We start from the raw sequence: 24,103 nt of genomic DNA on the forward strand, positions 1-24,103 counted from the left end.
AGCTTTTGCAAACGAAGGACAAGGCTGCTGGGTTCAGCCTGCTGCGGCGGGGAGCTGTTGGGCTTGCTGTGCGTGCCAGATAATCCCAGCACGTGTGCACCAGGCTTGAAGCATCTCAGTTGTCCATGACCGTAGAGGATATCTGTGCGAGTTTGCAGGGGATCTTGGAAGCAAGGGTGGGAGTGGTAGGTGGTGTCTCGGAGGTCACTGGAAGGACAGCATCGGAAAATCCGTGTTGATACTGCATCCTCTTGCTTGTTTGGACAGCAGTTTTTCCCATTCCCTAGTGGACTTGATCCCAACCTTGTCTGTTAGTGCTAAACACTAACCAAAGGAAGCCTAGCACTTACCTCTGTTTGGCTTTTGTTGCAGTTGTTAATCAATGAAGACCGCTACATGTGAATGTCGTATGTGAGTACGTGTAGCTTAATGTCTCTCTCTCCTTATCTCTTCCTCTTTCAGTACCAGAAATTGCCCTTGCAAAATGAGCCAGCTTCCTCTGAAAAGCCCTTTGGCATCCCTGGTGTCAGAGGGCACGAATTCCACGGTAGAGTCTTTGGACAACTTGTCAATGGACAGTTTTTGGCTGGAAGTAGAGAACATTAAACAGAGCGCTGAAGCCGAGCAAGAGGAATGCAGCCTTGCAGATGTCAAAACACAAGAGGGTAGGTTGCCAAAAATGTTGGGAGTGGGGGGAGGAAGATGGACATCTTACAGAGAAAATTTGCTTATGCACTTGAATGATTCGGAAACCTGTTGGAATATGGTTAGAATATTACCAGTCAGATCAGAGAGCTGTATTTTTAATTGGGTGGTAGGTAGTGCCCTGCAGAAGGGGAGTGCTGGCCTGGTCTGCATTCAGCTGCTGAAACAAAGCTGATGCTAAAGGTCCATCAGGAATACGCTCAAGGCTCCAGGGGGTTTCAGGCAGCCCCCACCAAGTGTGAGGGCTCCCCCTCCCCGTGCAGGAGGCTGTTTGGTAAACACGCTGTGACGGTTGGTGGTGTTTGGGAAGGCTTGTTTGTGTGCGTGGTTCTGAGACTTCATCCTAGTGGCTTTTGAGAGCTGCCTTTGTGGAAGGCAGATTCTCCCTCCTCTAGTTCAGTATTCAAGAAATCACAATAAACAGCCAGAATGACTTGAGTCTGTCCACACAAGGTTTTTCTTATGTACCTCCTTTTGGTTTGGTTTGTTTTTTTCTCTTTCTTGTGAAGACTGCTTCATGTGCATGGGGTGTTTCTACTGGGCTTTCTGTAGTGCTGATGTTATCCAGTATTTTGGAATAACTGGAATCTGGACTGATTGCCTTTTGACATGGGAGGTACAACACCCTGGGGTGCTGGAGGGATATTAAATGGTGATAGGTGTCCAGTGATCCCGCAGAGTGGGATTGTGCATTTCCCAGGTCCCTTTTGAAGAATGGGATTTAGTTGGTTGCGCATCCTCTTGACTGGTCGGGTTTGCAGCTGTGCAGCCTCCTGCTGTTGTGCTGGCTTGATATTGAGAAGGATCCAGGTGTGTGAAGGGGAAATGCTTGAGTGACAGTTCCAGTGTGCTGCTGTGCTTGGGTGAATAGCTGTCCTGGGTGCACAGGGGGGCTCTGGAGGGTGGGGTGGAACAACCACCATCCGTGTCTGCTGTAGTAGGCAAGACATGGTAAACATTAAGACCTGCTGTTAGTGCCCCTACATAAAGGACATACATTTGTTTCTTAGAACTGGAAGAGATGCAAAAGTGACTCAGAAAATGAGTGCGCCAGGAAGGAGACTCTGGAAAAGAGTCCGTGCCGTGAGATGAAAGGCTGTCTGGGATATACAAAAGACTGATCTGCTAGAGGCAATTCGATTACTGTGTGTAAGCAGGGACACAAGGAAAAGTGTCTTAATGCTGTATATTAATCTAGCAGGCAAGAGCCGACTGCTTAATTGTCCACTGAAACCAGACAGACTTGAAATAATGCTCTGAGCTGGGGAAGGAGGTGCGGCACGCTCAGCCTCCTGGTGCCTTCTGCAAAGGAGCTTCGGTCAAACAAGCATTGTGCCAGAGGGGTTAGTGGCCGGGGGGACTCCCGATGGCATGGATGTGGGATTTGGCTGGTGCCTGTTGGCTTTCGCGTCTCTGCGATGTGTGGTTGGGACACTGCTACGGTGGCAACGCGGCACAGGGGCTTCTGGGCTCCTCGGAGCCAAAGGCACCACCACGCATCGCGTGAAGCCCGAGAGGTCGTGCCTGGACTGGACAGCAGCTAACGGCTCCGTCCGGGGGTGGCACGGCTCAGCCTGGCAAACAGCTGATCAAAATTGCAGTATGGGGACAGCAGGGAGGCTACGCGTGGGTAAGTCGTTGCAAAAAGGCTGACCCAGTTGGAAAACACTGGCCTCCTGTGCAAGCCCTGTGTAAGGGTGGCGTAATGGGAAGCTGCTTGTGACCTGGTACTGGTGGGAGGCCAGCACGTAACTTTGCAGAACTGGGTCAGCTGGAAGGTGCTGGTGGTACTTGTGGCCTCACTAACAGTCGAAGGGAGTGGAAAGTAGGTTTTTTTCTGAAATATGAGCAGCATTGTCCTTCCCTTGCTGTCTGCTGTTCATCCAGCTCTCTCCAAGGTCTGCCAGTACAGCAGACTGATAACGTATGTGCTTTGCAGCAGTGCCACTAAAATACCTGTCAGCATCCTTGTAGCATGTAATCACATCTGAGAGGTGTCTGCAAAGAGGGATTCTTCTTTACCTTTGAAAACTATGTAGGAAGTTGTGCTTAGTGTTTAGTCTGAAATTGTAGGGATGCCAAAGCTGTCCTGTAACTGTTTGGGAACCAAGTGCTTTATTATAAGTGCTTTTTTTTTTTTTTTTGTGGCTTGCTTGTGTTTCAAGTAACTTTTTAGAAGTGGTGTTCTTCAGATTTGGAAATTTATTCTTAATAGTGCCCAATTCCCCCAAATGCTGCTTGTCTGGAACTTACATGGCAAATCTTAGTGGCTCTCCAGGCTTAAACCTGTAGCTCAGCTTCTGTGGACCTCTCAGGTCTGACCTGTCTCTCTCTGATTTCCCCCTTCTCCCCATAAATAACTTATTTTACTGGTTTTCTTTTGTGTTACTGGCAAACACAACTGGGCCAAAATATTAAATAAAGGAATTGAAATCTGGTGCTTTGGCACCAGCTGGGGCAGTAGGCTTACACGGATGTCCGATTTAGGGCCCGCAGCTTAGTATTGTGTATTAGATTAGTTTCCTGTTATGACTGGAATTGGGTATTTTCAAAATTTGCAAGCAATACACTTAACTTCCTTTAGTTCCCAAAGACAAAATAAACCAGATTTTTTTTTTTTTGCTCGCCGTGCTGCTGTGAAACCGCAGATGTAGGACAAGCATAAAGGAAGGAGTCATGGGCAGGACAAGTACATGAGCAGCTGTAACCAAGTGAGCAGCACCGTCGGGATGCTCTACCTGTTAGCTTCTGTAGAACCAGACCTGGGAAAAGGCCAAAACTCAAGACCATGTAGGAAAGCTAGCCAATTTGCTAGATGATCCATTAAAGGAAACACTTGACTTCAAGTCCAGCTGTATTTATTGTGGTGTACTGGTAAAAAAAGTCCTGTTTCATTAGAGTGCCTAACACCACCAAGAGCATCCCCTGAAGGCTGGAAAGAGTTTTAATGGAGTCACAATATGTTTTGCAAATGGCATGAATGCAGAAGTTTCCCTGGAAAAATTAATTATTTTATCTCTCAAGAAGAGCTGCATGGCTTTTTTATTATTGATACAGCAATAATAGAGCTTTGCCTGAGCAGCTGTGATACCTGAGGAGATGGCAGTTTGCATAGGAAAGAACGAACTGTTCCGTTGCAGTTCAGTTGTGACAGTTTTTTCCCAGTATAACCTTTGGCAGAGCTATGCTGGAGCTGCCTGCGGTGAATGCATGTGGCACATAGAACTGAAAAGATAAAGGCTTTGTGGTGTTCGCTGTATTAAAGTTGAAGCCACCTGCTAAATTGCTTCTTTTATCCTTGGATTTCAAGTAGCTGCCTGGCTCAAGGCACTTTCTCACTTGCACAAAGGGTGTATCCCATAAGGAAAAGAATTGTCTTCTGTGTTTGACGTGCAACTTTATATATGTTGAAAAATGAAATGGAATTGAGCTTGTTTGAGTAATGCTGCTGGACTGTCTCCAGGCTTCTCACACTTCGTTCTGGAACTGGAATGGTCTTTAATGTTTTTAATAGGTACAGACAGCAAGCAAATGCACAGAGTAACATTTTAGCTTTTGTTGGATGACTGTATGGATAACAGCCTACTGGAAAAGGTAAAGAACAGGGGTGGTGCGTACAAATAGTTCTGCAACTTTATTAAAATACAGTTGAATCTACCAGATCAGTGTTTGGATATTGAAGAGAAGAAGAAAAAAAAAAAAAAGTTGTTGATACACAGGTGTATGCATACAGATGAATAAAAATTAAAAGAAATAGCCAAATAGAGAAGAGTAAAAAAGCCAGATGTGCAGTGTTGTGGCTTCTTGCAGACCTTTTGTCCCCTCTCAAAGCTGCCGAAGGATCGGGTGGGCACGGGAGGCACTGCCATCCCTTGGGAGCTCGCTGGGCGCCGTTGCCTGCTGCCAGAGCTCCCCTTTGCACAGGCAGGCCGTGGAAAGGCAGATTTAAGTAAATGCATCAGACTTTCCTCCCCTGTCCTGTGAAAGCCCCTGCTGGGTTCCATTCCTGTTGCAGTGCTTGTGCGAAATACTGAGCAGAGTCGGGCTCGTGCCCCCTCTTCTGCCCAGCTGTTGGGAGCCTGTGTTCCTGGCGACACCCATGCCTCCACAGATATTTTTTTTTCTTTTCTTTTCCCTTGTCTTGGGTGAGGGGAAGGGGTGTGGGCAGTTATAGCTGCCCCAAGTGCCGTCTCTCATCTGGTTTCACCCTGATACCCAGCTGGGAACAGGGCTGAGATTTTGAGAGTAGCTGTGGCTTCCTAGCACAGAAGTGGCTCCCTTCCAGCGATGTCCCACTGCCACCCCAGAGACGGGATGGCTCGGCCTTCTGGTTTTCCACCTCTGAAGTGTTGCAAACACTCAAATTGTTGTTCTTCTTTCTCTTCTTGCTCGACCTTCTCATCCATTGCCTCGCAGAGGGAGAAGCTGAAGCCGAGTGGCTCCAAGACGCAGGTTTGTCCGACCTCCTCGGGGACCATGCCTCGGAAAATGACAACATCGTGCTGCTCTCCACCCTGACCAAGACCCAGGCTGCTGCCGTGCAGCGGCGGCTGGACACCTACTCCCGGTCACGGAGGAGGAAGAACAAGCATCCTGTGCGTGATGTCCGAGACATTTTTGGAGTGGTCAGCTCGGAGGTATGTTAATTGAGTGGGATCTCCTGAAAGACTTTGTTGCGTGGTGGGAGGTGACTTGGCTTTCTGGGTTTAGGTCTACTGCCATTTCCAAATAGATGACTTCATCTCTTGAGCAGAAATGAAGCTGAGACTGTAGGAATTCTGCATCCAGATTGCAGCACTGAGGCTGCTACAAAACGTGCAGATCCCGTGAGCTCCCTAGAGATTGCTGGAAGGCTTCTGTGCAGTGCCCACAGCGCTGCAGCCTTGCAGAGCACGTTTGGAGCCCTCTTGTGTTTTCTTCATTCCAGTGATGTGTTAAATCATTATTAACCAAAAAAAAGAAAGAACTTAATAAATTCAATTCTGATAAGCTGACCTTGTACAGCTTGTAATCCTGGAGAAAGACTAGCTGTTGCCTGTTGGGTTTTTTTCTTTTTTGCTAGAGAATACATAACCGTTACCTTTTCGCCTGCTTCCCTGCTGTGCTGCAGCTGTCTTGGTTGTGGCCACAAGGTGCAGCATTCTTATTTTTTCTAGGGACTGTTGAAAAGTATCCCAATCTGGTCTCCTTGTGACTTTCTCTACTCGGTCAAGTGTCTAGGCAGAAGATCTTAACTAAGATCTTAACTTAACCTCTTTGAGCAGCATGGGACCCTTGCTCTCTACGAGAACTGAATACTCCTTTTCCTCAGGCTGAACCTCTTTACAACTTCTTTTACTGTAATGAGATTAATTATACCCAAAGAATCCCTTGGATGCTTAAGGGAATGACGCTAGCAGCCTGCAGCATCACTGGAAGCTGCTGTGGTTAGGTTCTTGGTAACTGCCCGGTGCCGAGGTGCTGATAACTTCCTCACTGGGAATTGCGCTGGGACAGTCACGGTTGATTCTCTTTTGCAGAGTGTTCCGAGTGTTCCTCCCTGAATGGGTGGCAAAAAGATGACGTTTCTGGGAGTAATAATGCTGCAAGGTTGTCCTAAGTGCCTCAGTTGAAATTCAGCAAGTTTTTAAACTTGCAGATTACATAGAAGCCTGTTATATCTCTTAAAATAATTGTACTGTCTTTAGAATAGGAATGGGGATTTTTGAGCTCTTAATCTTACGTGTCCATGCACTAGATCGCTAATACTTGCATTTGATAAGCAACTGCATCTGCTTTAAATCTGATGTTTTAAAATTACATTTTAGTGTAACGAAAGCATGTACAAAGATGCTAAATTTGTCTTTTTAAATAGCCTTAGTTTGATCAGATGTGAAAGATCCAGATCAGCATCCAGCAAGATCACTGGACTCTTTCCCCTCCACTCCCCACCCCAGTAACACTGCTGGAATTACTTGTATTTTCTTTCAAAAGAATACGTGTTCTTTTACTCATATTTTTCTTTCAGCAAATTGAGTTGAAAAAAATTCCGATACAGAATTACTTGTATTTTTCTTTCAGCAGATTGAGCTTAAAGCTAATTCAGTTCAGCTGTGACTGGAGTGGAAGTGGTTCAGGCTGTAAGAATGCGGGCAGTCATTCATCAGTCATTTCGGTTTTTATTTCCATCGGTGTTTCAGGACTGTTTTGCAGTTTGCCTCCTGTCCACCTCTGTTGCGAGCTGCTCTCAGGCATCAAAGGTGCTGGCATTTCCATCGGAACCTTTCCACATATTTCCCGTGTCACTGTTCTGTGCGGGCCGTTTGCACTGCAGCTGGATCTGAAGGTGCTGGGGGATTATTCATTCCATGATCTGTGATTTAGCTGCAGATGCTGAAAGAGTTGGTTCTGCTCTCATGGCAAGCCCATCAGTCGTGCACCTACTCTAAAGATAAATACATCTTCTGTGCAGATTAACCCGTGTGTCCACCTGCACTGACTTTGCACAGGTCCCTTTAACTTTCAGCCCTCCATCCGCAACTCTGTGCCCTAAGCAGGTTCTTGGAAAGTCACTAATTTTTGGTAATGGAATAAGCTTTCCTATATTCTAACTAGCTCTAGTAAATGTAAGGTTTTTAATTAACAAAATTATCTGCCACATGCCTCCTTACGCTTCTAATGGTTAATTTCTCTCTCTAGATGAGAGAGGTAGGTTACTGTGAAGCCCACAAAGGGAAGCTTTTGACTGCCGCTTTCTTAGCGTGTTCTTTCTTGTGAAACTGTGATCACAGGCAGCGGGTGGATCCCACGCAGCTTGGCTGGTCCATTGTTTGTGATCTCCTCAATGCGTGAACTTAAAGGGGAAAAATGGCTAATGATTTGTGAAGGGAAGAATTGGCCTAATGATGTGCAAATCTATCACAAATACTGTCTATGAGAGTGTCGTCTGTTTTTCACCTGTATGCCAGATCATCTAATTATGGTTCCTAATTTCAGAACAGCCTTGTAGCCCTGAGCTCGAGCAGCGTTTTCTTAGACTAGCAGGTGATGTCAGGTGTGTGTTGTCTGCCAAAAACAGGCTGCCTTACGATAACTTCTGTTTTGTGTAGGTAAACATGTTCTGTTTTATTTTTCAGGAGACAGCAGCAGAGAAAGAGGAGTCCAGCCCAGATCAGCTGTGGCACAACCTACGGACCTCAAGTGCACAGCGAAGTAAGGAAGGTTTGGATGTGGAGAAGGATCTGGAGGAGGGTGGAACTGGAAGGGAAGTCATGCTTATCTAGGCTCTGAAACATCAGCCCTGTATGTGTTTGGGGGATTTTCGTGGGGGTTTGGGGTGGTGGCGGTGTGTGGGTTTTTTTTAAATACATGGTTATCCATAGTTGTGGATGTAGTAAATTTTTCCAGGGTCTAGTGTCAGGAATTGCTGCTCAAACTGGTAACTAACTCTTTTGGAAAGCAACTAGAAGATGCAAATAAAATCAGTCCAGCGAAGATCATGTAGTGAAACCCTATAAACGCCATATGCAGTTGTGTAAAGAGAAGTTAGCCACAGGCACGTCCTTTAATTTAAGGCCATGCTCGTGTCTTGCCAGTGGCCTGGTGACTGTAGCCATGTTAATGGCTTTAAGCTCATCTTACTCTATTGATCAGGCTCAGGACTGCCTGCAAGAACACTGTTTTCAAATGTTAATGTAGGATTTTTTAGAAGCAGTGATACCCAAATGTGTCTCAAACCGCTTTTTTAGCACACTTGTATTTTAAGCTTCACCCTTCTGGCTTTCTGAAATTCAAGACAATTTCTCCGCTGTAGCAGAAACCCAGGAATACTTCTGTACGGTTCGGAACCCTGGAAAAGAGGAAGTGTTCAACATGGATGTTGCCTACTCGGAGCAAGCGGCTGTCCTGCTCAAGGGATCGTTCCTGTCTGATTCTAGGAAGTTAAAGGATGGAAATGCCCTAACTGTAAGCGCTGAAGGGATCTCTACTGTTAGAACTTATTAGTCTCCTCTTGTCGAGAAGGGTACGAGACAATTCAGTTGTATGATCAACTCTTGGAAATGTCCTCAACGGATAGTGTTGTGTTAGGTCTACATTAGGTAGGTGGTTTTGAACAGGCAGTGCTGTTACCTTTGCAGAACTGAGCAAGGATAACCATTGTGTTAGTGGAGGGTCAAAAGAAGCAAGGCTTGTGTGTGAAACTAGCTATTTTGGTACAGAGCTGAGTCGTTTCCACTGAAAAAAAGAGAATAACTGGACTTTCCTTCTTGTAATTCTAAGGATTTTCTTCTCTGTAAACGTACTGGATTGCTTCCAAAGTTCAAGTGGATTAGGGTGGGTATCAGGCTGTTTTTAATTTAGATAAATTGGGATCTCCAATGTGATTAAAGAGCAATACTGAAAAGGAAAAATATTTATTCAACTGTGGGTTGAGTGGAAGTAGTAGTTTTGCATGTATTTTTGGTGTCGAAAACAGAAGAATTAATAGATGCCTGGTTACGGTAAGTAAGATAAAAATGCAACAAAACTTGGTAACTAGCAGGATTAGCAGCTGACTGCACTGAATGTCTTGGGGGTGTATGTTTTCCCTTAGAAATTTAAGATCCCCAAGGGCAGACTAGGAGTGACCAGGATCGGAGATCTATCTGCTCAGGACATGAAGAAGATCCCCACGCTGGCCCTTATTGAGCTAACAGCTCTCTGTGATATTCTGGGCTTTGAGCTGAAGAGAAACAAAGCAGCAAAACTGAAAACAACAGGTTAGTTGTATGTCATCTTAATCTTTTTGTGTGCCTTTTTTTTAGTGTGTTTTTGTTGTTGTTTTTTTTTTTTTACACTGATCTTCTCATAGGTTTGTGTTTCAAGTGTTAGAACAGAGAGGGTCTTTGCTAAGAAACCTTGTGATAAGGGTGTGTTCCTCGATCAGAATTTGTCCTGGAAGTCACTGGGTCCTGACATCAAGACCTAGCACCGCATTTATGTCTGACTATCAAATGCACTTGTTTGGTTGAACTATTCCTCTCTTTTTCTCCAGTATCTATTCTTACAAAATGTGCCACTTAGGGGTATACCGTCCACCAGAAACTTACATCCGTATCAGAGGTGATGCAGATTTATAACCTGTTGCTTCTGTTGTAGAGAAAAGGCTCTTTGGAGTTCCGCTCAACACCCTGTTGGAAAATGACCAAAAACTGCTCCCTAACACCAAGGTCCCTCTGTTACTCCAGGCAGTAAGTTTTCTGGTTTCATTCACACCTCTGACCCTCACAGTCAGGAAACCTGTGAGAAGGGAGGGCTGACTTCTCATCCTCCGTGCCTAAGAGCTTTCTTTTTCCCCCTCCTTTAATAGCTGCTGTCCTGCTTGGAAAAGAGAGGACTTGAAACAGAGGGCATTTTGAGAGTTTCTGGGTCCCAGACCAGGATCAAGGTATGAGCTCTTTAGTAGTGTTTGAAGTGTCAGGGGTGGTTAGGGAGCACGTTGCTGAAGCATCTAAATAACCTGAACTGTCTCATCTCCCTTCCCAGTACAACTATAAATGTCATATTTCTACATTTCTGCAACTAGAAATATTGCTGGGAAATTTGTGTTTCCCCAGACATAAATTTCCCAGGGTCTGCTGGGGAGGGTCTCTGCACCCTTTTGACTTGATGAGTTGCCCTCCTAGTGCTCAGCTACGGAATTTCCCTTGTATTTACTTATTAAAGCATGTCATAAATTCCACCTTTTTAATAGAGTCTGGAACAGAAGCTGGAAAAGGATTTCTACACTGGCCTTTTCCGCTGGGATGAAGTCCACCAGAACGATGTATCTGGGTTGCTGAAAAGGTTCATAAGAGAGCTGCCGGCCCCGCTGCTGACAGCAGAGTACCTCCCTGCTTTTGCTGCTGTGCAAAGTGAGTCCCTGCTTTGGCTCTTTAGCATCAGTTTGCTGGTTTGTGCTTTTCTTGCAAAGCTCTGCTGGTCTAGGGCTTTCCCGTCAGGTGTGTTGGGAGCCCGTGGATTTGATGGGAACAGAGAGCCTGACACGAGCTGTAGCCACGCTCCGTGTGCTGGGTGCCGTGTGTACCCATAGATCAGCCTGAGAGTCACGGTCACTGGCGCTTGGTTGCATATGTCTTTGTTTAGGAAGACTGTCCTGGGGTCTTAAATCACGTTGTGTCATTTGAGGCTGCCATGAATTAAGACAAGCTGATAAATAGTGATGTGCAGCCTGAGCTGTGGCAACTGGCCAGGCTGCACGAGCTTGGCTTGCCTGCCAGCAATGCAATATATTGCAAGCACCTGAGTTTGGGGTTTGTGCCCCAATAGATGGTTTGAATGGGTTAAGCTAACTGCTTAAGTATGTGACTTTTTTGTTCAAAAACTGGGGAATAATGGGGTCTTTTGATGCCCTTCAAGGGCATCAGACTTGCTGGCAGACCGTGTATTCCGCAGCAGATCAGCCAGTCTTCTAAAACAGAGGTAGTTCACTTCATAAGGGCAGTATGAGCTTGATTTACTTCTGTAAAACAAGGTCTCCAATCTTAGATGACAAACGCTACAGTAATTGTCTTATTCCTTGGGGGATCCCCGTGCTCAAAAAGAACAGTGTCAGAAGCCTGAATCCTCTGTCCTGTTGTTGCTCTCCCTCTCCAGATATTCCAGACCTTAAGCAAAGATTGCAAGCTCTAAACCTCCTGATCCTGATTCTACCAGAGCCCAACAGAAACACTCTAAAGGTAACTATCTGTTGTGGATTTAACTGGAAAAGCATGATCTCGTTACAAGTTTTTATTTGGAGAAACCCTTGTTGGCTTTTGCAAATGATGTACATCGTGCTTTTTGGTTTTATTTCACCAACTTGAGAATGGAAACCCATGATGGGGGGAGCAGGCAAACCTCAAGGCTGTGCAGTGCACGTAAGCTGTAAGCACAGCCTGGCTTTTGGGGACAAGCTGAAGAGCAGCAGGGATCCCTGTGGTTTTGGAGTATCCTGTTTGGAAACATGCTGCTTTTCTTTAGTGTGTTAAACCACTTCACTGTGGAGTGGAAGATCTCTAGGTCTTACTTTGTCTGTAGGCCTGTTAAGGAATAGGGAAAGAAATTCAGTCTTGATTCGTGGGTATTGCCATCATCTATGACAGACAGCTTTTTGTATATTTATTTTAAAATTGAAACTACTAAGCTTATGACTTCCTGCCCTTTTCTGACCAGAAGGCATTTTAAATCCTTTCACCTACTACTTCTTGAAAGAAGAACTGCTGATGGGATCAGCTTTGCAGGCAGTGCTGCATCTCTGCCTTCCTGTGCTTTATGAGAACTGTGGTGGTTGCTGCTGTCTCTTTATTATTTTTTTTATTCTTGTTTTTACTCTCCTGAGTAGTTCAGCTTCCAGGTAATAAAGGCAAGGCTGATTTAGCACCCTACAGGCTTTACTTAGAGTGCTGGAATACACAATCCAGTCAAAGATGATCTGTCATGCATCATTGCTTTGGTGGAGTCATGAGGCAGAACAGATGATCCAAAAGGATTTGTTTTTCCACATCTGGGAATAGCTTTGAGGGGATACTGGGGGAAGGGGGGTGTCATCTTTGATTCTGTAACTTTTATAACTGGACTTTGCGAATTGCCACCTGCCAAGAAGAGCTCATCTACTGCCCATACAGACTGTCTCTCCTGATCAGTGACTGCTGGAGGAACTCCTTCTCAGCTCGGTATTGTTATTTGTTGCTGTCCTAGTACTAGAAATTGGTCACTGAACTTCCTAACTGGAGAAATAAGGATTTGCTCATGGATATCAACAAAAAATGCTAATTAAACCATATCTGCAGCAACTGCTGCAGTAGTTTCTTGAGCTTATTGGTAATGGATGTCTTAAGTCTCTTCCCCTCTCTTTAGGCTATACTTGAGTTTCTCAGCAAAGTGGTTGCCAGGGAGAACAACAACAAAATGAACCTCTGGAACGTTTCCACAGTCATGGCCCCAAACCTCTTCATGCACAAGGGGCTGCCAAACAAGATCCCCGAAGGGAAGGAGAAGCAGCTAGCAGAGGGGGCGGCTGATGTTGTGCGGATGATGATCCATTACCAGGATTTGCTCTGGACAGTAAGCAGCGCAGGTGTTTTGTGGTGTGGTGTAGCAGTGTCTGGGTCTCATTAGAATCGGGCTAGGGGAAGGGATAGCCTTGGAAATTTCAGAGGAATTAAATGTCTGTGGGCAAAAACTCTGGCTGAATTCCAAGACTACTTGTTTTCAAGGTGTATAGATATTTTGTCTGTTTAAGGAACTTCATAAAGTGACATTTAGTTTCTTAAATGGCATCCTCAGGTCTGCTTGATTTCTTTTAATTCCCATTTTCTCCTTTCTCCCCTGCCCAGGTCTCTTCTTTTCTGGTAGCTCAGGTGAGAAAGCTGAATGAGAGCAATAGCAAAAGGTACCAGTTCTGTGACAAGAGAATTAAAAATTTGTTGCGGAAGATTCATGCTGATAAAGACAAGGTGGAAAAGAACCAGGCAGAGGTGAGTTAGGGCTTGGGAAAAACTGAGCCCTTTCATAGTGGCGGCAAATGCTTTTATGAGAACTTGGAAAACTGTAAGGAGTGACGCTCTTTAAAGAGCAAGAGGGAGAAAAATGTGCAGAACAATGTGCAACAGGTTTCCAGACCCTTTTGGTAAAGTTGTGGCAAAACCTGATCCCAACAGCAAGAGCACCAAATACATTTCAGGCTGCAAAACACTTGGTTAAGATGCTGCATGGTTGCAGGTGAGGGTGGGGAGAGACCAGGAGCAGAAATGTTGGTCTTTACCTCATGTTAAAAGCAGAATTCATATGGCTCTTCTGTCCCATGTGTTTAGATGGATATATCCACTGTGATAAAGGCAGACATATTTTTATGAACTTAAAGCAAAAATTTAGGCTATTACAGCAGTATAAAAGTACATTTTGCATCTGATTTTTTTGTTGTTGTTGTTGTTCCATAATGCCACTGATCTATGTATGGGGGAGAGTTTGAAGTCAAGGTTCTTGCCACTGAATAGAAGTCAGTTCCGTGACAAATGAAATGGCTCCACTTCTTGTGTCGGTGGAAACTGAGATTTTTAAGCAGATATTACTACCAGATCAATTTGACTGTCAAAGTTTGGAAAGGATCTTTGGAGTCATTCTGCATTTTTTTTTTTCTTTTTTTGTTACTGCTGTTAGTTGAATAAGTGTAGGTCTGTAGCAGCCAGGTTACATCATGCAGTGCTGGATTTTAAGTATTCCATAGCAGTGGTGGTGGAACTGGGATGCTCTAAGGTCACGAGCTAGATGGAGTCTGCAGGTAGAAATAATACACTGAAAACTTAAATCTGCACACCCAGAGGAGTTTGTGTTCCCGTGCACCAGTACATCCCCTGCCTTTCTGTACGAGCTGGGATACTGAGATGTCTGCCTGAAATTTGGCTTCTTAAGGCGACATGTCACTGTTGAAGGTGCTGTGTCTTCAGAGAGGACAACTACTGTTCGGGCAGGCAGGCAGATGACCCGACGCTTAGGAAGTACTCCTAGCACTGTTCTAATGGTCTCGGTGTTCTGTGCTGGTTTTGTAGAGGATTTGGGCTTGCAAAATTCACTTGCTGCAGATCAGACCCCAGTAGAACAGCTCAACGTTCTCCACAAAAATTCTGAGGAGTTGCTTTGTGAAGCAGTTGATGAAAATAGTCATGAAAAAATAGCATTTTGACTGCTCTGTGATGGCTCAGTGCTTCCTTTTTTTGAAATTACCTTTCTGAAATTCAGCACTCTGCAATTCAACTGTCTAAACTCCTTTTTCAGTAACGTAAATGAATTCCAGAGAAGTCTTATCAGACGTGTGCAAAACAGTTTGTCAAAATTTATTCTGACAAATCCTATTTTCATCAAAGCTTGTGTTGCTGCCAGTGCTGTATTTGAACAGCAGAGAGCACCAGCGCACGCTGATGGAGAGCGGTGCTTTTCTCCCCAGCCGCAACACCCAAGTATTGATTTTACAACGCTCCTCTTGATGCTTCTATTACCTTCCAGCCTTCCTAAGAAACAAACTTAAATTCTCTGAGCAGCTGGCTGGATGGGTTTAATTCTTCACACTCAGATCTATTTTGAAACGTGATGTTTTAGCTTGATAATAAAGTTGTTCTTTAAGTACTTTCTTCTTTGTTGTCTGCCTCGTTCAGCCTTCCAAGGTTGTGAAAGCCCACGCCTCGCTCCTCCTGAAGGACTCGCTGGAGGTGCGTTTGAACAATGCAACCAGAGCTGCTGATGTCCTGAGGCAGTTTCAAAAGAACCTGTGCCAGAATGGCTGGAATATTGTTAACACTGTCAACCTCCTCAAGTGGTAAATGGCTTTCTCTTTGCTTTTTTTTTTTTTAATGTAAAAACAGTAGCACTAGGTTGTCTAGTTGCTCTTTTCTGTCTTCTGGCACAGTGAGCCTTAGGAGACTATTCTCTGCTCTTCTATTCTAAGCTTTGGAAATAGTGTGTTGGACGGGACAGGCAAATGTTAGTTCAACGGAGTGATTCTGTCACTGTGCTTGGGCTGCCAGGAGGTCAGTCGTCCCCTCTGGGCTGCTGGATGACAAGGGAACTTTAGCAGCCTTGCTGCAGGGAGAGAAAGTGGCATAACATTGACCCTGCAAAAGAAACCCTTTCTAGCTCTTCTGGAGAAAAACACCGCCCGTGCAAATTATTTGCCTGGGGTAGTACGTCCAACATGCATACGGTAATATAGGCACTTCCTAAAATAAGCTCTGCAATTCCCTTCTGTGCTGCAGTGGTGAATTGCTGAAATAACCCAAAACATGAACAGAAGAATTCCTGCCCCCCATCACCATGCCTGTAGGCTGTATTTAGTTGATAAAGTGTTAGTGCATCTCCTGACTGTGTCCGTGGACAGGAGATGTCTAGATGAGGAGGGTGGATGGGAAGCTGGCTGAATATGGGTCAGCTGGTGGTGTCTCACTAACAAGTTACTGCAGATGCCAAAGTCTTCCTGTAGGTGAGCTGCTCTTCAGCAGGCCATCAGTGCTAGAGGAATATCACCAACTAGCTTTGGTATTTATGCCTGTTGTCTTCCTGTTGAAAAGTTAGTGTTTGCATATAGTGTGCTTCTTGCTACCAGTGAGGAGTACCGGCCTTGTTTTCTTTTTTTTTTTTTTTTTCTTTCCAATTTTGGGTGTCCTTTCCAGCAGCTGCAGTGTTCGGGAAGCTCTCTGTGCCATGGCCTGTATCTTCTTGAACCATTGCTGGTTTCTGAACCATAGACAATTATTTTGGAAGAAACATTACTGAACTACCTAAACTGACTTTCACAGAGCTTTAACTTCAATATGTTTTTCTTTCTGCAGTAACAACTCCATGGAGTGCACAAACTTGCTCCTGTATGAAGTGGGAGGCAATATTGGTAAGTCTGGATGGTAACTGAAAATAAGGACTCTGGTACCAGTTTTTGTGCTGAACTTGTCTTAGGAGGGAGTTATAAAAAGAACAAGATTTGGAGGATGGGCTCCAAAAGTTAGAAGACAAACAAGTGTGGGTTGACCTCACCCACAGCGAGCAGCACCTGTCAAAGCTCTTGGGTTGATAGTTCACGTGTCTTCCACCCATTGCTGCAAAGCCTTTATGGTGCAAGTATGTGGGAAGGTTGAAGCCTGGACTTCCAAAAATACTTAACATTAATGGATCTTATTCAGAAGCCGCCTGTCAAGAAAAGCAGAAACTCAGAAATCCAAAACTCTTGAGGACAGAGACATGCAAAACTGGGTCCAGCTTAAAAACAAACCAACCTCCCATTCTGTTAAATGTACCATGTCAAACTCCCTCTCCCCTCAATGATAAAAGTTCATGTTTGGAATGAAGTGTAGAGCTTAAAACCATAAATTACATTAAATAAAGGGAAAGTTCCTCCTATACCACGAGGCTTTTAATAGTGTGCTGCTTATCTGGGCTTGAATTAAGCATGGTAGGCTGGCACGTGGCTTCTGTCTGCCTTCGCCAACTTTCTGACAAAAGAACCCGTGCTAACTTGGGTGGAAGTTTCTCCAACTATGTACTTAAACAAGCTGATGATCGCCCATCACCAAGTTCCACTCGTCAGTAGGGTAACATCATCAGATGGAGAGGAGACTTAAATAATATGATTGCAGCGCAGTTCAGGGTGTCTGGAAACAGAAAGGAATTCTTCTGCCCTGTTACAGCTGCTGCTGGCGACTGCTGCTTACTGGAGTGCTTTGGCGAGTGCTTTGGCTGCCTGTTTGTATTTCTCTTAGTAGCATCCGTAGAAGAAAAGCTCTGTCGTTGGAAACAGTTTGGTCTCTGCATTTGATCGCCACCATTATTTCGTGGTGGTTCTCAAGTGCTGAAGTTAATGGGTGTTAAAGTTAATACCTATCCACAAAGGCTGAAGCTTAGCCTTAGTATAATCTTAAGAAACATACATTCATTTTAACATAAGTGACCAGAACTTTTCCAGATTTGTGGAAATGCTTCCGATTGGCTGTGGTATTGAAATTAATGTGAACAAATCCCAGGTTTTAGGGGAGAAAAAAAAAAACCAAACCCAAAAAGCAGCAGCAGCAAAAAAAAAAAAAAAAAAGCCCCCACAAAACCTAGCAACTGTAGGACTAAGGACCTAAGAAATGCTTTTCTTTCTGAATCTCTTGTTTTGATAGGTGAACGTTGCCTGGACCCAGACACTTACCTCTTAGATTTGTACCACATCAATCCCCATGCTGAGTGGATAATTAAGCAAAACCCATCTTATCCTCGGATGTTCTAAGGAAAGCATGAGCAAAACAAAGCATTTGGTTGAAGTTTTTGGAAGTCACGGAAAAGCTATAGAGATGTTCCTGGTAAAGTCACAGACTGGATGATGCTTGTTGGCTTTGAAGGAAAACCAGCTTAATGTACTAGTTCCATGACAGCTGGCTGTGAGAGTACACTAGCTGACATGCTAACAGGGGAGTTGATAACAAGCAGCAATTACCATTATGTAGCAGAATTTGCAGGGAGTATAATTATTCTTAAACAAAATAGCCCCCCCAAACACACCCTGCAAACCAAGCTGCAGCGATTGTGTGGCAAAGATGGAGTGTAAGAGAAGAAACACCTTCTTGAAGAGGATGGTAGACATCTATTTCTTCTGGATTTTCTCTTTTGATCATGTCCACATTTTGGAGGAGAGACGGTCAGATGCTGCAGCGGTACTAATGACGTCCCTTTGGTAAGATCCACCATCAACTGTTGCACACCACCAGAAGAAGTTGTGATCCTGGGTTTCACTAGCAACAGGCTGTTATGTTCTTTGAAGAATGAAAAAGGATGCTTCCAAAAAGGCCAGATGGGCTGTGAAGCCAACATCCTGTGTTTAATGACTACATTTTTATATATATATATATACATGTAACACAAGAAAATAACTTTCCTTGGAAAAAAAAGTATGGGATGGACAGCAGCCTTTCAAATGTGAAAGGATGCTGGTCCCATACAGCTCTGATGGTAATGCAAACCCAAATGTATAGCTTGCCACCGAGGAAGGTAAAACATGCATTTATTTTGCTGGACAACCTATATATCAATGGATAACCAAGGAAATATTCTGAAGTTAACTTGAGGTTAGTAATCTGACCTGGCCACGTGAACTAAACTTCTTTTTGGAAGACTCTATGTGAACATGTCTGTTTAAAAAAAAAAAAAAAAAAAAAAAAGAGAGAGAGAGAGAAGGGGCAAACCAAAAGCCCCCTAAGATATGCAGTGGCTGAAATGAGAGGTCTGTGCCTGTGTCTAGCCGCACAGTGGGTACTGAATTGAGCTTTGCCGCTCTGATTGCAAGTTTTCATCCCATGCAGCACCGTGGGGTGGCTGTGGTCTGGAGAGATGAGGATAGAGCAGAACGTGTGCACCTTGCACCACTGCGTAACCATCCCACTCGGCTCAGACTGGGCTCGTGGAAGAGCGTGCAGGAGTATTGTTTTCCTTTGTGGTGTTGCTGAAATACCTCATGTGAGGGAGCCTACTATGCAGTTACAGGGGATGGAACATGAACCATTTCTGAAAATCCTGATGTCTTTTTTTATATACCATTTTTAAACACTGTTTGATATTTATTCACATGGCAGAAGCAGGGCTGCCCTGCAAGTGTAAACTCAAAGTATTTCATTTGCCAAATCCTAGCTGCACTAGTGACAATCTCCAGTATTACTACTTTTGTTAAATGACTTTTTGTTTCCATTGCAATCTGAAGTTTTCCTCCTCTGCTTTTTGTGCCCAGGCTGTTGCGCAGCTATCCCTATTCATTATCTCAAAGAGCTAGTTTCTACTGTGAGGGCACTTCATTCCGTGGTTTGTCTGTTTTTGTGGTTATATCCTCGTGGTAACTGAGATCCTCAAGGAACAGATGAGCTGTAGTCCATATTCTTTTGAACCTGTTGCGGATACTGTGTGAGTGGTGCCGATGCCTTGAAATGATGCATACATTAGAGAGTCTGCTTTTTTTGGTTGAAGTGATGCAGATGCACTGACTGGTGGGAGCATCTTCAAGGCTGTCTTTTTAAGAACCCATCATAGAAACTTGCAAAAAAAAACCCCACCTCCCAACGCTGACCCAGAACCCCAGTGTCAAGGCTTCTTGATGTGCCTCTGTTTTACAGGGCTTAAATTGTGCTGAAAAAGGGCCTGATCCTTGTCCTTGAAGATGGTGATTTGTGTCTCTTGAAAGACCAAGCTGCTTTAAAATTGGGCATTAGAAATCAATGGTACCTATCCACTCATCGCTTCTGGAAATCTTTGTTGCAGTGATGGAGCTTAGCAAAGAGCAAATGCCAGAGATGTGATACTCTAAGAAGTACCTGACATATGAAGGTGTCGGTGTAAGCTCAAAGATCCTTTGTAAGCTAAATTGCATCCCTGCAAATCACATAATGCTGCATTTTTTCCCACCTCTCATATGCTGGGTGTTTTGTTAAATGTAGTGACTTCCATACATATGAGGGGGAAACACTACATCACTGCTTCTGTAAACAACAGATGAGTGGGTTCTTTTGAACACCAAACAATGTGAATCAGTGCTGTGGAAAACAAGGCTGGTGGGAGACACTCATGAGACAAGTATCGGTTCTCAAATATGAAAGGAAATGCAAAAAAAGAAAAAAATCACCTCTTTCCAGATGACGGATGTGGTTTTTTAATTTTTCTTTCCTATCTTTGTACCAAAAAGTAAGTGTGCATTTTTCAGTCACTGAAGTGCAACCTACTTCTGAATGCTGGCTTTTAATAACTTTTTTTTACAAGTTTTTAATTCTGTATTTAAAATTCATTTATGCAGTGAAACAATAAAAATATAGTACAATCTTTTGGCTCCAGTTTCATTAGCAGCTGAGAATAAGTTAGCACAGTGAATGGCAGCAGGATTTGCCTTTTGCCTGAAGAGGGATGTACCTGGGGTCTGAGTGAGCTTGACAAGAGTTTTGCATTGAACCTTAGGAGAAGTTCTTCTTCGGACAGTCCTTGGGGGGGCTGTGAAAAAAGGATGCAGGAGGAGGCAGAGGAGGTCAGTGTTGGCTGCAGGCAGCCCAGAGCAAGGTTGATGGGGGTTTGGAGGTCTGTGAGCACTGAGGATTAGTGACCTTGGAAGGAAAAAGAGTTGCTGTTAAAGATTTAAGCTTGAGAAAGGGTGTCTGTGCTGGGAGGACTAGCCAAGCTGGCCAAGAATAGCAGGAATCCAGTCTGAAGCTCTGGTTAAACTATGGCTGATATTTTGATGCTCAATAGTCAGTGATGAAATGTGGCATAAATCCACTGCGATTTGTTTAAAAACAGTGAGAGCAGCAGCCTGTCTAGTATTGCTGATAGAAAAGCAGGACTTGCTACCCTATACAGAAACAAAAGGAAAGGGAAGAGGATCCAGGCGGCTTTAGAAAGCTTTCAGAGCAATTATCTGAGGAAAACACCAGTTTATCAAACTCATTTCACCCATTCATCTTCAGTAGTATCAAAGTGCTAATCTCTCTCCATCCCCAAGGGCTTTTTTTGATTGATCATTACACAGCTATCTCCCTGGCTCAGAACAAAAGCCCAGTATTTATTCCATATGCAACTTGAAGTCGGGTGTGCTGAGATAACGGGACGTAGCATAAAAGAATGTTGCAAATGCTCGTTAAACATATTTGTGGATGAAGTGGGACTGAAATACCACACACACACACAAAAAATAAAAGTAATTTGCTTTAGGAAAAAATATTTGCAGAAATACAGGGTCTTCACAGGAACAAATGAAGCTTCAACTCTTGGAGGGAAATGCCAGAGGAAAACAACTAAATGCACTTCCTGAAGCAAAGTAAGTAAATGGCAACAAGTACTGTTGTAAAAAAAATATGGCTGCAACTGATTAAACCTATTTTTTTCCCTTGGCACACTCCCCAGTGCTGAAAACAAGACAAATGATATCTGTGTTTTCACATGCTGAAAGTTCTCTCCAAGTCCTGTCTCATCTTGATTGCACATGAGGGTTGCATATGTCTTCACCCTGAGGGAGGTAAAAGATGGGAGGCCATTGTCCAGTATTTTAAGTTACTAGGAGAGAAAATGTGCTGACCCATCAGCTGGGAAGGCAGCTCGGTGCTGGCCATCCCTTCCCGTTCCTCCCGGCCCAGGGGAAGGATGATGCCCCACCTGCCAGGGGGCTTCTCCCCAGCGCCTGGACCTGGCAGGACCCACTGAGCTCAAGGGGCTGAGACTTCTGTCCAGGTGCCGGGTTCTGTTCTCTGGCTCTAGCCACGGGCTGGCCTCAGGAAGGGTGGGGGCCGGCATTCCTTCTATCCTTGGTCCGTGGAAGGGAGCTTGAAGTGGTGATGTTGTCACCTTAGCTGTCCCTACCTGCCTGGCTGGTGGAGCAGAAGGAGCAATTGCCTAGGGGATAAAGGAGGAAAAGAGGAATTAAAACAGAAACGGAGGGTGTAGGTGTGTGCGGGTCGTTTGTTCTTTTGGTTTTTTGTTTTGCAGGATTTGGAAGAGACACAGATGCACATGAGCTCTGCTGTCCTTTCCTCGTCTGTCCCAAACATCGCAGTAGAAACCTCCATCAGTGGTTCCCCATCCTTTTCAGGCTGAAAGCCAGAGGGTGGTTTCCCTTGCCTCCAGCCTTCACCAGCTTGCCCTTTCTGTGCCAGGAGGGTGAGGTGAGCCTTCGGTACCGAACATACTTCGTGTTGGTCCACGTATGTGGATGGATGCTTCAAGCTGTGCATGTGCTGCTTGTGTTGAAACTGGGTCTTCTGAGCCATTCTCAGAGTTTTAGAAGTCCTGAGGAGCGTGGTTATGCATAACCCACCTGTGTTACCTCCTGTCTCAGCTCTTTGCATGTGCCTAGCCAGTGCAGGCGGAGAAAGTTACTCATATCTGCGCTGATGACTCTGTAGTAAGCCTTTTCTGGACACAAGAGGCAGTCAGAAAGTGGAATAATTGCCTTTTACTTAAACCAGCAGAGCTGGCTTGGGGTTTCAAGAGAGACAATTAAAGATATTGCATTGTTTTCTTCCAAAGGAGAAATAGACCTGGGGGTTCCCTAATAGCCCTCGTGATTCTGCACTGCGCTCTCGGAGCGTGTTGTTGTGGGTTGCATTTATTATGAGCCGCTTGTTATCCTAATTATTAAGCAGGGGGGAGGTCTCTCAGTAACAGGCGAATTTGTGACTTGATGAACACTCAGCTGTCTGTATTTAAGGTAAAATTACTGTAATTAACAAATCGATCAACCCTACTTTCACTCTGCCAGGCTGGGACGGAACAAATGGGCTAAATGAGACCTATTTAGTGCAAAGGTAGAGAAAGGGGTTTGCAGACATCAGGATACACAGGCTTAAAGCTTTTTTTTCCACACGCTGCTTTTAATGATAATGTCACATAATTGTCTCTTGTTAGATAATTTCGTCTCCAACAGAAAGCGCTCACGCTGTGCTTTCTTCAGCTCAGCCCGGCAGAGCCCCAGCGGGTGAACAGCCAGGTGGGTTCTTTTGTTGTAGCCTAAGCCTCGAGCAGGGGTGGGCTGGATTCCCTGGGTGCTGTGCTCTCTTGTGACTCTTACCTGGTTGTTTGCAGAACTTATGTCTCTGAGAGCAAGATGAATCCCTCAGCTTGGCAGATGTTGCCTGCTCTGACTCCCGCAGCTGCTGCTCTTTGTGTCACTTTGCTGTCCTGGGGCACACATGCTTCTAGCCCTGGCCAGCCCTCCCCCCATGCTGCTGTGGGAAGAATTTGCGCCCAGCTCTTCCTCCAGGGGATTCATACCTCCTAGCAGATCCTCACATGGGAAAGGGATTTAAATAACTGTTCTGCAGCTGCAGTTTTGCCCTGGTGGGACAGGCACCCCTTATGCCGGCGTCTCACAGGCTGCACCTAGCATGACATGAGTGTGTTGAAATAGCACAGGGTGCGGCAGAGTCACTGGGCTTTGAATTCATGCCCTGACTTAGTTCATGGTAGTTTCCTAATGGAAACAACACCTGGAGCCACATGGTGTCTAGAAAGCACTTGGCTATGGGAGTTTGTCCCTGTTGAAGCTGTTGAGGTGTGTCTGTGCACCCTGGCAAGCTCCCGCTGCAGGTGTCGGCCGCCTGTCCTAGCTGCCTTGTCATGCCAGGACTGTGTGGCATCCACATGTGTGTTTAAGGTGGTCCTGTTAAGCAGACAAGACACTGGTGAGCCAAGGAGGTGCTCTTCATTTCAATGTATTCTGCTTTCCTGTGAAATGAACTGGTAAAGAGTAATCCACTACAGAAGAAACCAGCTCTGGCCACTGGTACAAAAATGGGGAGGGAAACCAAGTGCCTTCTCTGAGAAGTGGGGCTGATCCTGTGGCAGACTCAGAAGGGCAGATCTGGTGGTGAATGAGGGAGAAACTATCCCAGTTATAAAGTGGGACTCTTCGACATGGGCTGGTTGTCTTACAGGAGGACGAAGATGTCTACAGGGGAAGCTAATGCTCCTTGGCAATGATGGTGGTTCTCACTAGGCCTGATCATCTAGCAGAAGAGCAGGTTCTTTTTGTGTGCTGTGTAGAAAATCAGGGTCAAATTTATTTCAACTGATCGTTAAAAAGAATAGTCTGTAACTGTTTCAGGGTGCTGGAGCTGCTTAACCTGGTGAGTCATCCTTGTCCCATCCCTTTTTGCATATGTCAGTGGGGAGGTTGATCCTTGCTGTACCCACTCCCACAGGCAGGTGGGCAGCAGCTGCAGCGTGATAAGGGTATTGTGTCTGATGGGTAAATGGGTACCAGGGACGTCTGGCTTGGTCTGTAATGCTGGTGGCTCAACATTTCAGAGGGCCTCGTCGTCACTGCCTTGTTCTGTGGTGTGTGTGGCTGCCCCGTGTTTTGGAGGCTGGTTGCATCTGTCAGGTGTTCTGCTGCTCTTCTCCCATGCTGTCCATT

General features: G+C 45.0%; 1 protein-coding gene across 6 annotated transcripts in view; it reads left to right on the forward strand.

The window, feature by feature from the left end:
- The window catches only part of ARHGAP40 (Rho GTPase activating protein 40), a 42,428-nt gene extending 22,422 nt beyond the window's left edge, over nucleotides 1–20,006 (forward strand). For 5 of the 6 annotated variants that reach the window (XM_040608968.1, XM_040608966.1, XM_040608967.1 and 2 more), the window contains 14 exons: nucleotides 463–665; nucleotides 5,122–5,342; nucleotides 7,821–7,896; nucleotides 8,498–8,649; nucleotides 9,278–9,443; nucleotides 9,823–9,914; nucleotides 10,034–10,111; nucleotides 10,418–10,577; nucleotides 11,320–11,402; nucleotides 12,562–12,768; nucleotides 13,041–13,181; nucleotides 14,856–15,016; nucleotides 16,026–16,081; nucleotides 17,349–20,006. In XM_040608968.1, the coding sequence (XP_040464902.1) occupies nucleotides 485–665; nucleotides 5,122–5,342; nucleotides 7,821–7,896; nucleotides 8,498–8,649; nucleotides 9,278–9,443; nucleotides 9,823–9,914; nucleotides 10,034–10,111; nucleotides 10,418–10,577; nucleotides 11,320–11,402; nucleotides 12,562–12,768; nucleotides 13,041–13,181; nucleotides 14,856–15,016; nucleotides 16,026–16,081; nucleotides 17,349–17,455 (1,881 nt within the window). In that variant the 5' untranslated portion in view covers nucleotides 463–484 and the 3' untranslated portion in view covers nucleotides 17,456–20,006. The remainder of the gene's footprint in view (nucleotides 1–462; nucleotides 666–5,121; nucleotides 5,343–7,820; nucleotides 7,897–8,497; nucleotides 8,650–9,277; nucleotides 9,444–9,822; nucleotides 9,915–10,033; nucleotides 10,112–10,417; nucleotides 10,578–11,319; nucleotides 11,403–12,561; nucleotides 12,769–13,040; nucleotides 13,182–14,855; nucleotides 15,017–16,025; nucleotides 16,082–17,348) is intronic. The other variant, XM_040608964.1, reaches the window with a different exon arrangement.
- The last annotated feature ends 4,097 nt before the right edge of the window (nucleotides 20,007–24,103 follow it).

The sequence above is a fragment of the Falco naumanni genome, chromosome 10 (genome assembly GCF_017639655.2).
Source record: "Falco naumanni isolate bFalNau1 chromosome 10, bFalNau1.pat, whole genome shotgun sequence".
In the NCBI taxonomy this organism is placed as follows: Eukaryota; Metazoa; Chordata; class Aves; order Falconiformes; family Falconidae; genus Falco; species Falco naumanni.